A 16,257-nucleotide genomic window follows, 5' to 3' on the forward strand; every position below is an offset into this window, starting at 1 on the left:
TTAAATTTTTTAGAAAGGTATGAGTATATAACATAGCGTAAATTAAAAATGCTCATAACTCACTTAAAAACTTAATAATCATAAAAAACCAACATACAAACACAGATAATGTTCTTACCATCAAGTTTCATAATAGGTCAATTCACTCTAATTTTTAAACTAACGGAGCTAAACGTGATCTGCTGAGCATAAATTTGCTATGTTACGTACTTGTAAGACGGAGACAACACATGCGAGTGTTGCGGCCTCTTAATTGTTTTTACTTCTATATGTCCACAAAAATAAATAATCAAGTACCTAATAATATTATATTCCAGAGATATTTTCGAACCTCAGAGAGTGTAATCGTGATCAATCTTATACTATAGGTACTCCCAAGGACAAATTATCTATAACTAGTACTCCCTTTTGATATTTGGAATGTATTAAGTAGTTTTTATAAATAAAAGTTGAAAAATTAATTCCCTGTATTTTCTTATATTACTGACGGAAAATTAAGATTAAAGTAGCTAAAAAAAAAAAAAAATAGTAAAAATTATATTATATTATGCAATTAATATTTCTTAAAAATACATACGAAAATGTTCAGTTTCCACAAGTAGCACTTTTTTACAAAAATAAATGTTTTAATAATTAAACAATAAAAACTTGCAACTGCGAACAAAATTATCAATTTTCATTATTGAACTCAGAAGTAAAAAATAAACAAATACTTCTTTTATAAACATATTTAGAATAAAGAAACTAAACATATATAAATAGATACTAAAACAGTAAATAATGTGTTTAAATAATAACATTTTTTTAGTATTATGTTAAAGAGTTTAATCAATAATTATATATTATATTAATGAATGTTTATTCATATTAATGTATCTCATATAAATTGTAAATAATTCAAAGTATTAAACGAATAATCTATCTACAATAATACAATAATATTTTATAATTAATTTATGCAATTTAAATTTTCAAATCTCAAGGAATAAAAAAGTTTAAAGTGATTTCGTAACTAAAGTTATCAAATAAAAATATAAATATCAAGATATAAGATGAAGGGAGTTAACAACCCTCTTTCAATGACATCAGAAAGTTATACCACAATTATTTTTAAACAATTGAATAAACAAACGTATTCAATGGGCGTTACGCATGAACTAATCATGTATAAATTCCATAAATTGTAAATGTATAATATAATAAATTATATGATGATAAATATTTATTACTAAATAATTCTTAGTCAAATTTACAATCTTACAAAATTTATTCCAACCCGAAATATCAAGAAAATGGTCTATGAAAATCGCTACAAAAATCTTTCAATCCTCCACGAAAAATGTTCAATCCTGGCTACACCACTGGTTTGTAATAAATACATATATTATAATCTACAGACTTCGATATGGAGTACCTATAGATACTAGTATTACATTACTTATTTAGAATCTTATTTATTTCTTAGGAATAAAAAAAATCCTGTAAAGCATATGCTATTCAAGAGGCCAGATGTCCAGCTTAAATAAGAACTCTCGTTGTACCGCAGTATAAATAATTTACTTGAGAAGAACTACTTATAATATTAAGTTCTATTTTACTAATCTTAAAACAAATATATGTACTAACACACATATATTTTTAGCTGCATATTTTCCTTATGATAAAATATCTTGAAACACTAATACGATTATACTGATCCCATACATTTATGTTACTAAATTTTTAATAAAAAAAAAAAACAAACAATGATAATAAATAATATATCTTGTGTCACTATTATACCTAAAAAATATTATTACATAGAATATATACATATATGTGTGTTTTTAAACATCTATAACTTCAAAATAGGTTAATAGGTATAACCGGATATATTATAAGCAAACAATTATTTTATTTTTCAACAAGTATAATATCTAATATTAGTTTAATAATCACTGTTTTCTACCGCAGTGCTACCATAAATCATAAAATATAAATACAATATATTATAATATACGTGTATTAATAATTTAAAAATATATATATTTGTATATATACATACTATATCTAAACATTTGATTTTATGATCAGATTTACATTACAAGTAAGATTTGAATACTAAATGTTTTCAAGTTTATTTTTGGATACCTATAATAAATTACAAAACATAATGAAGGGTGTTCTGCTCCTTTGCACACCCTACCCTGTCTGTTATGGGTACTTATTCCCATGCGTTAGACCGTAAAATTTATAAAAAATACATCATACAAAATACAAACATTACTTTTGACAATGTATTGTTTTTAAATTTACGTTTGACTAAAACAACAATTATTCTTATCAACAATATATCCTCACCATGACCTGAGAGCAAAGTAATATTCAAAGTGTTGATATGAGTAGAATATTAACTTGATATTTTAGCCTTAACACCCTATTTATTGACAATATATAACTATGACATTTCTACGTGAGTAATTAATTTAATTTACCTCATTTGGTTCAGAAAGTTCAAATAGATCCAGTCGATTAGCATTCCATTGTTGAATAACGCTCCTCAGAGCCTCCCGTTCTTCGTGCCTTTTCATGGCCATAGTCATTTCAGGATTCATGGTAACCTAAAAAATTGTTAAAGCTATTATATTTCACAAATAAAACAAAGGGGAGTACTTTTGTATGAAACAAGGCATACATATAATATGATCTTCATTATAAGGGCTTAAGGATTTTTTTTGATTTTTTTTAGAACACATAACGTATTACGTAGGTCGTAGGCTATTATAATAACAAGAACCTATTACAAAAGAATAATATATACCTGTACGTATTAAAAAAAATACAAGTATTGTAAATTTACGATTATGTATGATACATAAATTAATATTGTATTATGGTATGAATTAAAATTAGTTTTTTCAAAATAATTTTTCGACAATAATATCTGCCAACAACTTTGACAAGCAAAAAGGTTATATCAACTTAACTGACTCATAAATGAATTGCAAAACCAAATTGTACATGAGCATGACTGACTTAGACAATCTATAAAAACGTAATAAAGAAACTAATTAAAAACAAATTCGTATTAATAAACCCTCATTATTTTTATTATACAAATCACAGAACTCCTGTTTCTAGAAAACTATTCTTGAGCGAAATTTATAACTCCTTTTAAATGTATGCGTAACAGGATTTGTATACAGATCCCACTCATGAATAATCATCACTTAGAAAGCAAGTTTCAATCAAAAACAAAGCAATTGTTGGTTTAACTACAATATGAACACTAACAAAAAATATACAATAATAGCAAAATTACGAAACAACCAGAAGACATATTATACTAAGTTAATAAATTATATATAAGTACTTAATATAAATACAAATATATCAATATAAGAATAATATTTGCATTTTTTATTTATTTATTTTTAGCAATAGTGTGAAATAAAAATTTGAAAACGATTTCATAAACTACCTTTAAGCTTGAAAAAATTTCTTATTTTATTAGATACAAAAGAGTAAAAAAACTGAACATAGATAATTACTTCAGATATTTTATAATACATTAAAAAATTAATTTCAGTTAAAAATTTTAAAGTCGATGGCTTTTCGAGGACCTGGCGATGTAAAAAAAATCAGACTATATGTATAACACAACCTTAAAAAATCTTAACGGTTCTTTATTGGTGTGGCTAGAAACAAAACCCAAGACTCAAGGTATGCTATTATTGTCACGTCGTATTGTAACTTATTGAAGTGTTGAAAACCTGATCATCTTTGTTACCAAATTCCAGTACATTACTTATGTGCAGTGTGCACACATTTTTGTGTTATGTCGCGTGTGACAAGAATCTCGATTGCTAAGAATTAAGAAACGTCACAAAAAACCTAAATAGGAATCCACTATACATCAGATATATTAATCAATATTATAATCAAATATGTATATATTTATACGTAATATTTTAATAATAAAGAATAGTATAGCAATGTAGCAATCACTATTAATTATTTTAATACATTGAATATGTATGTTTTATATATCATGTAAACAGTACTTTGCGAACTTTAAAACGAATATTATACATTTAATAGTATTAAACATTAATTTATACTTTATTAAAATATAAATCATATTTTAAAAGGTAATTATAATAAACAATTGTCCAAATTTCCAAACAAAAAATTGCTGATAATACCATAACTATTGTGTAGTATTTAAAATCAATGATAAAAGTATAATACTTAATGAATATTATCATTGTACATTGGTAAAGGTCTATATAAATATATAATAGAATATAATGTAAATATTATATTTAATATGCTAAAGCTTTTTTTAACGCCGCACCCACATTTATTGTTTTCTTCGTAGAAATACGTTCAGTTGTTAAATTTAACGTTTAGTCTTAATATTAAAATGAATTGGCCTATTAACTTCTTAATTAACCTATTGACTTAAAATTAATATCATTGCCTGTATTTTTTTTATATTATAAATTGAAATATTGAGAAACATTAAACGAAGGCGGAACAACAAACACTAGTGTGGCATCCTCTTAATATATAATATTATACTCGTAAAAAAATTAAACTTTTATTTTATGATAATTGACACAATACAGTTTAGTATTATTATTTTTATTATTACTATAGTAAGTCCTTTATATAAAAATATTAGTTAGGTACTTATATCGTACAACAATGTAAATAAAATAATAAATTATACCTAATTTTTCTATAAATTTATTTAATATAATGTGGTTAATTATAAATATATTTATTTTTTTTTTTTTTTGTAAAAGAGAATCTATTATAACACTAAGTGACTCTTTACGCACGTTGATTAATTATAATTCAAAACACTCAACAACCAACTGATATTGCAAAAAATATTTGTATATATTCTTGAGACCAAGCAAACTAATTTCAAAAAATTATCTACCTAACATGCTAAAATATAAAAATAAATCACCTTCTGGGCCAACTACGATAACCTCTTCAGAAGACAAGAAGTAGTTATCAACTAAAAATGGGACACATATAACTAACCCATCGATATCTTATGTCAAGGGAGGATCCTATAACGTATGTAACATCTGTGGCATACAACTCATTTCACTTATCGAATGCAACAATTTACAATAAGAAACCTCCACTATTCACCTTAAACTAATCCTCAGCTCGAACTCTACCACTACAAATATCCACTAATAAAGAATATAAAACAATAATATATTATATGAATACATTTTCTATAATCTCCAATGACAATTCCCGCCACGGATGTTATTTCAATAAAAAAAAAAAATTGCACAAAAATCTATCAACGATTTCGGATTTTGGTTGATGATATAAGAGTATTTTCATCATATAAAACTCGATACACAATAAACCTGTATCTCATAACTAAAATGTAATATTATCAATAGTTTAATCTCGAATTTTAAAATACCTTGTATAACTAGTAAATTAATTTGGTAAAATATACTACAAAATTATGGTAACCGAATAATCTAAGAACTGTGGTAATTTGTTTTTGTTATAAATAATATAAATTTTAACTTTCTAAAAATACTAAAACGACAATTGTTTTAAGTATATTAAAAATAAACCTACTAACTCATAAAAAGAGTATACTAGAGGTAATTAAGTAGATAATAAAAGTATATATATAATATATCTATATAAATAATCCCAAAACCAATTTAACATGAATTTATCAACGAAAAGGTAAAATATATTATAGACAAACTATTAAGTACACAAATAAGTAACAATTAACAATAAAATATTAGTGACCATAACATTTATTATAATATTAAAATAAGTAAAATTTCAAATGAAGTCTTATATTAAAGCCTATTCAAATTTAACGCAAATGTTTTCTTCATATTCTAACATATAATCTACTTTTACTACAAAATGTTGTTAGTTATATTCTATCAGTAAAAGACAACAGTATACTCAGAATACTCTCTTAGACAACCTGTTGAATGATCAACATGAAGTATTTTCAGCACATTAAAAGTATGATGTCAACGTGTATATTCTAACCATAATTGACGAATAAGGCCAAATCAATTTACAAAACGTGAATACCAATTTATATTGCAAAATATTAAATATCATATTATTATGTATGTATCGAGATATGTATGATATATTGAGAGCATAATAAATAATAACTATTGGTAATTAAAAATAAAATAATGTGCAGATATTAACACAATAATATCACGCCCACATTCCAATAAAATATCAACTATGCAAGTCTTGGTGAATATATTATATTATTCTGATAAATATACTTCCTGTAAATAATAAATATAATTATTATTGGACAATGGTATTTAATAACATAGAATAAATTAAATATTATTAAAAAGTCTATATGTAATACACAATGCACACGTCAATAATTGTGTATATAATTATAATGTATTAATGTTTAAGCTCATACTATATTTTTACAAATAAACGAAACGTAAAAACCATTTTATTAAAAAAATTATAGGTATATAATAGAAGATACTTAGTAATATTAAAATGTATATTTTAATAGTGTATTGTTTAATTTTAATTTTTTCAACTAGTTTTAGACAAAAAAATATATTTTACTTAAGTCTTTTTTTTTAATCAACTAAAATTAAAACAATATATATCCTATACTAACATTTACCAAGCTATAGTGGTAAGAAACATACACAACGCGAAAGACTTAATGTTCAAAAGAAAAACAAATGGGTATTTTATAAAAATAAACTAATTGTATTTAATTGTCCTTAAAGTATTTTCTTGGAATTATAATATTGTAATTTTATGTTCACGCACGATACTCTTAATATATCTGATCACGGTCGTCCGTAGTTAACAACTGTTTATCTCGCAGAACGATTTCATTATAATATATGAAATATATAGAGCGTCGAAGACCGGACAAGCGTAGTAGCAATACACAATATACGCATATATAATAATCAGCAAGAACCCATTACCGTTATTGTATGCGAAGCTTCCGACACACCGTATTGAATACCGTACTATATAAATAAAATATAACAATATTATTATTACACACTAATACTGTTACACTATGTTGTTCCTGGTTCGGAAGGAAAAGAAATAAAAAAAATAATAACACTGGCGTATCATCGCGTATACATAAATTTACGAATAAAAATGTGTTACGGAACACCGCCGCCACAGTGTGTCTGGTCTACCATGTCGACCGCCGACCGGACTACGAAGAAGATGAGTCTTGCAACCAGATACTACATAATATTATAATTATTATAACAATCGCTACCTATATAATATTAAAATATTATCATAGGCAGTGATTGTGGGCTTAAAGGTTCTAAAAGATAATAATAACTACAAAATTTATTTTAGTATAAATAACTATTTTTTTTTAATCAATAGCTTTTATAACCTTTAGCCGGGTCTCTACTTTGAAATAAAAACATTTTTTATGTATACTTTTCTTTAATTAAGAATAATTATTAATATTGTATATGCTTTTATGTATTACACGAAACATTTAAAACTTTTATAAAGAAATAAAGGAATGTAGTAGAAATAATTTACTTATTTGAATGTAACTTCTTTTTAAAAAATGTAACCCTAAAATTCTTCTAATTCTCCGCCAACTAATATTATTGTTATCGTTTTGCTAGTTTATAGGCACGTATCTTCTAAGTATATATTACATCCATACTCTATAGATAATTGTATGCTATAATATAATATAAGACTTACCGGTGCTGTAATAAGTCTATACAACGAGAACGAATTAATTGCGATTTTGACGATTCACATGCACACATTGTTCTCAAGCACCGGAGTGCGTCGTTAACGTAGGTCAACAGTGCAGCCATTACATTATCGTAACGCGTCGGTTGTTTTGTTAACTTTTAAACACGCAGAGATGGTTTATTCACAAGATCAATTCCACGGAGAACCACCGAGTTATCCGAAACAAATTTTTGTACAGTATAGTATACAAATCAAACAAGATCTTAAATGTTTTTTTTTTTTTTGAGACAATTGCATACCACCCCGCGCAGTATAATTTTCGCAGGAAGCAAATAGTGTGATGAGGATGAATACCATAGAAATACATAATATTATTGTAAAACCAGTAGTGACTCGACGCGCAGTCGATCGTTGGCGGTTCGGCCAGCAGCTCATGACGATCACGACAATTTATTTATTTACATACACGTTGCACAGTACGCTGGACTCAGTATGCAAGGAAACACGTCATAATCATATGTTGAAGAACACGCCCACGAAATGAAATAATAAATAAATTCCGCATCTCAGAAACGAGTGTCGTATAAAAAATGGAAAAAAATATAACAGCAGCACCTATAGTAATACTATATATAGTGTCTGTAATAATAATAATAATGGTATAAGACACAACCTAACACAGTGATATCATGTTTTATGTTATAATAAACTATTGTTATTAGCCCCCTTGATGCGAGATCGCTGCAATTTTGTACTTTTATTTTTTTCACACCACGCCTGGTAGAAAAAATAAATAATTTTTCCATTGATATAATAATTTAAATTTCAAAACGATTTAATTTGTTAACCAACTTCCAAAGCAATACCATAGTATTTTATTGTATAAATCGTAAATATTTATCATTATCGAGTATCGACAGACAACATAATATCAACTGTTGTTTTCAAGGTTGTAAAACGACATTAATCTATCAATGTATTTTTGATAAACTAACAACCTAAATACTTTTACTCAAAAAGTCAAAAACGATATCAAGGTTTTTTGACATTTTTCTGAGCTGTAAGATACTCATTCAATCGACTAAACCAAAGGTTCCCAACCTTTTTAATTGTGCGGACCACAAAATTTGTAAAAAAAAACCTTTAAGGCCCACCTATATACGTAAGCACACACACACACACATATTTATCAGGTATATAATAAAAATATGTAATAACTATTATTTTAAATATATATAATATTTATTATTTAATATTAAATGGTTCACGGCCCAGGACTCCGCTGCTCGTGACTCAGAGGTTGGGAACTGCTAAACTAAACGATTGTCTATAATGATTATTCACTTGTTATACCTATCATAATCACACAACTCAAAAGTTAATAATGAACACAATACAATTATTTATTTGCATACTTATAAATGTATAATAATATTATAATTATTTAAAAGATAGGTAATAAACAGTTCTAAGTATATAGTTGTTCTTAATAACTTGAAACGAGTGTATATTATTTATTGATGTTGTTCTTTGTCATAAATAATAAGTGAAAAATATTTTCCTCATCTTTCTTTTAACTTTTTTTAATTTTAATAACTCAATATGAATTCATAAAATATACCTACCTATCTAAATTTAATAGTAATACTTAAATAATAATATTTATGAGTAAAGTTTTAAACAACGTCTTAAAAAAGGTATTACTAAAAACTGAAAATTGTTATTAATTATATTTTAATACGTGTTGGTCGATTCGTCGAAATCTTATTGAAGAACATTTTATAAAAATATATTCTTATTGTACCTAATATAATAATATTTATTTGATTATAACATTTTATTAACTTAAAATAAAATAATTTGATTGAATTTTGAATTTTTTTTAAGTTTTGTAATAAATTATAATCGTAAAAAATAAGTAAGTACAAATTTAGCGAATAAAACATAACTTGGTCACGGTGTAGTACATTTGATTAGCTAACCTTGTAAACAAATAAATTAGGGGATTAACGAAAAATAATGATAAAAATAATAACAGTAGACAGGGACGAGCCTAGTCATTTCCTGTTAAACTGAGGATGGGCGGTTTTATCTACATCAGCTAGTGGTTATAACCTACTTGGAAGTGGGACAAAAAAATAAACAAATAAATAAATCTAAACACAGAGGAATGACTATAATATGCATGTGTCCTCAGTACAAGTATACAATGAGCTTTCGTGATTTCCTGCAATTGTAAATCTTGGTTTCCGTTCAAGTGCTACAGATAACAATAATAATCAAAGGTAAACACCATAATAAAACATTCAAACGGCATCTTTTGCGCAAATGGATAGACATTTATGAAAATATTCAATAATATTAATATACTTACTGCGAAGCCATTTAAATACTTGTATTAAGGTTAATTACTAATCTCTTTTAAACTATAGCTTACCTTTTTTAAGCGTTATACATTACTTTCGAATAGATACAATTGGTTTGTAAACACAAAATGTTTAGTGTTTAGTCGTGTTAAATCTTAATCGAGGTCTTAACTATTTATTAAACAAAGACAAATTATTTTTATTTTTTTATACAAATATTAGTTTTATAAATATATTCAAAGTTTAATCAATTCGAATATCCACAATTACTTATCCGTTATTACCATTTACAAATAAAATTCCAGATAATAAAAAGGTATCCTAAGATATTTAAAGAAATCCAATGCAATAAAAACAAACAAAATACATAATATGAAATTTCGACTTAAAAGTGTGTACTACCTACCTAATAAAATAATTCAATTATCATTTTAATTATTATATGTATAAGTAAAACAAAATTAAAAAACCACATAAAAATACAAACACTATAGTTGACCCCTAAATGTATTAATATACTAACAGCTTTAACAAATATTATTCTTATCATGTATAGAAATTAGTTTAAATTAATTATTAGCTTAATGAGGTTTACTAAATACATATTAATATCATACGGTTAGGCATTATAATATTTTATACTTAATTTTAACAATTACGTATCTATGTCGTAGATACCTGTTATTTTTTTACAAAATATTATAAAAAGTAAACTAATATAAAACATAAATATCGAATTTAATGTCCTACAGCTCCGAAAATCGCTAATGGATTAAATGCTCTATTTCCAAATTCAAAAACAAAATGCATCATGTTTAGTATTTATTATAAATAATAATTTATACATAGAATACCTAAAAATACCTTGATTTAAATTTTTACTGAAGTTCAAATAAACATGTGATTTAAAAATATATTTATTAACCGTAATTGTATGATAAGTATTATAGGAAGTATTAATATATTATATATATATATTCCTAATTCAAATACGATTTATATCATTTTTAAAATAAATAATCTATAAATAACCATGATTACTAAAAAACACTGAATTAATTATTTCAATTTCCGAATAAATACTACTGAAATATTGTACTAGGATTATTTTTGTTTACATTAGGTATTTAGATAAATATAATTCAAACCAATTATGATAATGTACGCGACCTATGATTTATACGAGATTATGACCTATAACATTTGAACAACTAATTACTTATACACACACACATACCATTATATACCTACAATAAAAACATGAATATAATCAAAAACTATATTAAAATTTAAAATCTTACACCAAAGACATTGAATATTACCAACGAGATTATTTAATTATTTTATAATCAAATTAACATCTACAAATCTACAAAATATTACATGTTTACCTACTTAAAAACATCCTGTATTACAGTTCATCAAAGAAGTATCATTAAAATATTAAATAGTGCAATAGAATAATGAAATAGTCAGATAGTATACGAATTACACTTTATTACGTAATGAGTAATAATATTATAACACCGAAAAGAATGTGCCCCAGTAAACTATCACCTACCACACACTCAAGTGCATTCCACGCGCAATATTTATACCCATCTGTTTCTCATACACTCTTGTAATACACATGATATCTGGCAATGGAAATTAACTGGATTTTTAAACTAAACATATTTGTTATAAATATATAATGGTAAACATAAATCAATGAAATCTGTATTGAAAAAAAAACAAGGGAATATTATAGATAGGTACCTATTTTTTTTTTTTTTATATACTATGTTTGATAAATTAACATTAACGAACGTACAATGAACTCTTGAAGAATGTACTTTAGAATGACAAATATGAACATAATCACTGATTACCTACGTATTTAAAACTGAATAAACTACGTATTTACTTGTTGAATCAAAAATATAATAATAGTAAAACTTCCTGCATAACTTAATAAACTAATTAAATATACTAAGTAAGAACACATGAAAAAATGTTGGTATATAACATTATTGTACTTAAATTTAAATGTTATCCGATCAGTTATCGTCAATTTAAAATAAAATTTATTTTCCTACAATTAAATGAGTAAAAAAACTTGAAAAAAAAAGATGTATTAAATAATAAATAATTTATAATCTACTAATCCACTAGCTGTCCCGACACGGCGTTGCCCGCGTATTGCAAAAAAATATTGAACGCCTTAATAGAGATACAAACTATCCTATTTTCTGAGTTGGACCAAAATGCACACAATGTAAAAAAAATCATCAAAATTGGTCCAGTAGTTTCGGAGTTCATTCCGGACAAACACTGTAACACGAGATTTTTATAAATAAGAGATAATAAAAAATACAACTAAAACGTGCATTACGATTTTTAACACATTTTTAAAACAAAAATGTTACTACATACTTTTTCTGAAATTACCTAGAAATTAGATTATCTAATATTAGCCAAACTTATAATGTGTAGAGGTAAAAAGTTAGATATGAATAATTTTTGGCAAATTTTAACATTTTGAATGTTCCAAATCAGAATAAGAACAAAAAAAAAAGAGAATGGAATTATTCCATAAAAGCGAAACTGAAATTCCTCAGGGATCAGTCATATTAGAACCGACCTTCTTTAATATACTATCACTATAATATCACTGAAACCCCTAACACTACTGAAATTGCTTACTGACAACACGACACGACTGTCATTACTCAAGACAACTACTCCTTAGAATCATCAATACAAAAACTCCTATTTTCTTTGAACTAAATCACTACCTTGTTTAAAATATGTAAACTAAACAATGATCCAACCAATAATGCAACAAAAAATGTTGCGTTAAGAATATTAACGATCTTCACCGAATTTGTGTAGAAAATCAAGCTATGGAATGGAATAAATATATAAAATATCATCTTGAAAAGATGATTTAAAAGATTATTTTTCATGAAAAAATACTTTCCAAGACAATTAACAAAAATATTTGCAAGGCTATACCAAAACTCTTTATTTCTTAATTAATTACCTACAAATTAACATAGTCTTCCTATCGGAATCGGATGCTAAATTATGACACTGACGATAACACTTACAATAACGAGTTACATTGGCATAAACAATCTTTATATTAATATTACATTAGGTATATTATTTTATATTATTTAAATAAGAATATTTTGTATTATTTTAATCTAATATCTATTTTATTTTGACACTATATTTAACACACCTATTCTCAAATTATTAATATTATAAATATAATATATATGTATTACTCCGTGTATTATTAAACTTATAATAGGTATCATGTGATAAAAGTAAACATTTTAAAATAATATAATAAAAATAAAATAATACAAATAATTTAACTAATTACACATAGGTATATTATAACTATTTATTAACATGACGGTGAAAAAAGTACAAAATATAATTTATTAACTCAAAATGCATTCCAAGACTGCGTATTAGATTTAAATATAGTGCAATACAGAGTATTGTCGAGCCTACGTTTAAAGTTTTATCATATCAAATGTTATACCGTTATTTAAATTAAAAGTATGTTATTTATTTCATACCCGCAGTAGTAAATTCTAACACTAAAAAATGTACCTACTATTTTGTTCTAAACGTTTCGTCTTTTTCTGACATAAAAACGTTACATTATTTTTAAATATTAGTAATGAAATAGTTTTTATTTATCTGCAAATAAAATGTGGTTTATTGAACCGTGTTACACAGTTAATGTATAATATTAATATTTAAGTAAGGTATGAGAAGTTATAAATTCGCACGAAAGGGAAAATCGAACGAAGATGCCAACTTAATGGTTTTAAAATGTTCCGTGTAAAATTTGATTATCATTTATTATACCTAATATACATCATAACATAATATTATTATTGTGATGAATTGAAAACTTAACCAATCATAACATAACATCATAACATGATTGTGTCGCAATTCTGGTATTACATTATTTTTATTATTATCAATTGTATATTCGTATCAATATTTATTATCCACAGGCGAAAAGGGGAACCACCTTTTGTCGAAACGTCGACGTACCCGCTACAAAATAACTCGACCTTTACGACAATAACCTAATCGGGAAACAATTTTGTTTATTTTATTATTTTATTTATTTCTAGAGAAAGGTTATGTCGTATAAAATGAAATTCATGACAGAAACCGCGCGTGCATATAATATGTATTTAAAGACTTAAAGTTATAACAAGTTGAATTCGCACACTATTATTGTGGTTAGTGATAGATTTATTTATTTATTAGACAATAAATTATACCAAAAATAATGGTTTAAATGTCATCATCAGTGTTTCCCCGCGTCAAATTTATTAAAATTTCAAAAATGACGTAAAGAACAAAAACCGAACACATTGTATTATTGTCAGGATATTATAACATTAATTCATTAATGTTTAATGATCATCAACATTATTTTATGAAATATGACACCGGAGGACAACGACAAGACGGAGTACCGCGCACGTATTGGCCGTGGTCCATAATATTCATAATATTATAGGTATATTTTATTTTCCGCGTTAATCGATGGCACGGCTATTTCACACTATGGAATGAAATGAGGAAAAAATCAAAACAATAATAATAATGATAAATTAACGATAAATAGATACCACGTTTCGGCATAAGATTATAAATAATAACAATAATAATGTAAGTAGGTATAATTTTATTATTATGTATCATTCCCGATATCGTGTTTCTTATCTCTCCCCCTCCCAAAAACGCACCTATCGGTAGAAATTCTTACGGCCTCCAGCCAGGCCTTGGAAATTTTTGCGCAGGACACGGCTGTTCACGGACCGACGAGTCGGATACCCACACATGTCATGATTAAATGTGCTAAAAATTATCGTATAGATTGGAAATCGCGCAAACAGTGGTCGATCGTGATCGGATATAAATAAAGAAGAAAAAGTAATAGAGGTTACCTGGTCACCGTCCGGCAGCCATCTTTGCACGCAATCTATACGTGAACTCGGCGGCGGCGGCGCGCAGGTAGCATACACACGATACGGAGCACCACCACCGCCGCCGACAATTCAAATGCGCGAAACCTAACCGCCTTTTTCCGTTCGGAATTTATGGTTTTTTTTTTTCTTTTGGCGACAAATAAGGGCATAGTAAACACGGAGTGGGGGGGACGGAAATATGTATACGATGACAGGTTATCACAAATATGTGGGTAAGGTGTGTAGAGAACGTACTCACTTTTTATCACAGGGTGTCCGATAATCAACAGCGTTTGCAAGCGGTAGCGGTGAGTACTGCGGGATTTCGGTCGACGATCATCATCTCGATCGCACACTTACACGCCCGCGGCTACGACAACACAACGAGTCGTACGGCCCCTGGGGCCATGATCCGGAGGAAAGAAAACAGCGTCACCAATACAGACAAAAAACACGGTCACTCGCGAAGCGAAACACCTCGATCAGAGCTGTCGCGTTTATATTATTTTGCTGTTAATAATAATTGGTCATATGTTACACTCGCAACAGACGACACGCGCGCGGACACTGTTCACCTGCACATCGTCGGGACAGCGGCAGATTTGAACGTATTCGTCGTGTTTCGCGCAAACCACACGATGATACAACACTCGGAAAATACGCACGGACGAACTAAACACACGGATTATTGATAATAACGACGAGACGCGCACTGCGTATACAACTCTACTGCTTCAATACGACGCGACACGCACACGGGCGGCGACAGTGGATTTCGAACGAAATTACAAACGGAGGGGAACGGCGGCGGCGGCGGCGGCGGCGAAGAAAATAATAATAATAAAAATACGGTACAACGGCGGTCACACGTACGAAACGTCACGCACCAGTCGACGGCGGTGGTGCCCGTAACGATAAAACCGGCCGCCGGGCGCATGCGCGCGCCAGGTGAAACCAGATTTGCGATAGTGGCGCGGCACAGCGGCCAGGCACGGTGACCGGGTGGGGATTGCCGTGAAACTTATAATACACACTGTATACGGTATACCTAATGGCTAATACGCGTAGTTGTACGCTGGTGTTACACTGTGATAATATATATACGTCCGTATAGGTATAATATTATTATGTATATATACAAATAAAATTAC

General features: G+C 27.4%; 1 protein-coding gene across 2 annotated transcripts in view; it reads right to left on the reverse strand.

The window, feature by feature from the left end:
* The window catches only part of LOC113550247 (afadin), a 62,357-nt gene extending 46,432 nt beyond the window's left edge, over nucleotides 1-15,925 (reverse strand). Inside the window, exons 1-2 of one of the 2 annotated variants that reach the window (XM_026951977.1) lie at nucleotides 15,366-15,925; nucleotides 2,475-2,600 (exon numbers count right to left, since the gene is read on the reverse strand). In XM_026951977.1, the coding sequence (XP_026807778.1) occupies nucleotides 2,475-2,594 (120 nt within the window). In that variant the 5' untranslated portion in view covers nucleotides 2,595-2,600; nucleotides 15,366-15,925. The remainder of the gene's footprint in view (nucleotides 1-2,474; nucleotides 2,601-15,365) is intronic. The other variant, XM_026951978.1, reaches the window with a different exon arrangement.
* Between the last annotated feature and the right edge of the window lie 332 nt (nucleotides 15,926-16,257).

Source organism: Rhopalosiphum maidis, chromosome 1 (genome assembly GCF_003676215.2).
Source record: "Rhopalosiphum maidis isolate BTI-1 chromosome 1, ASM367621v3, whole genome shotgun sequence".
NCBI classification, from domain to species: Eukaryota; Metazoa; Arthropoda; class Insecta; order Hemiptera; family Aphididae; genus Rhopalosiphum; species Rhopalosiphum maidis.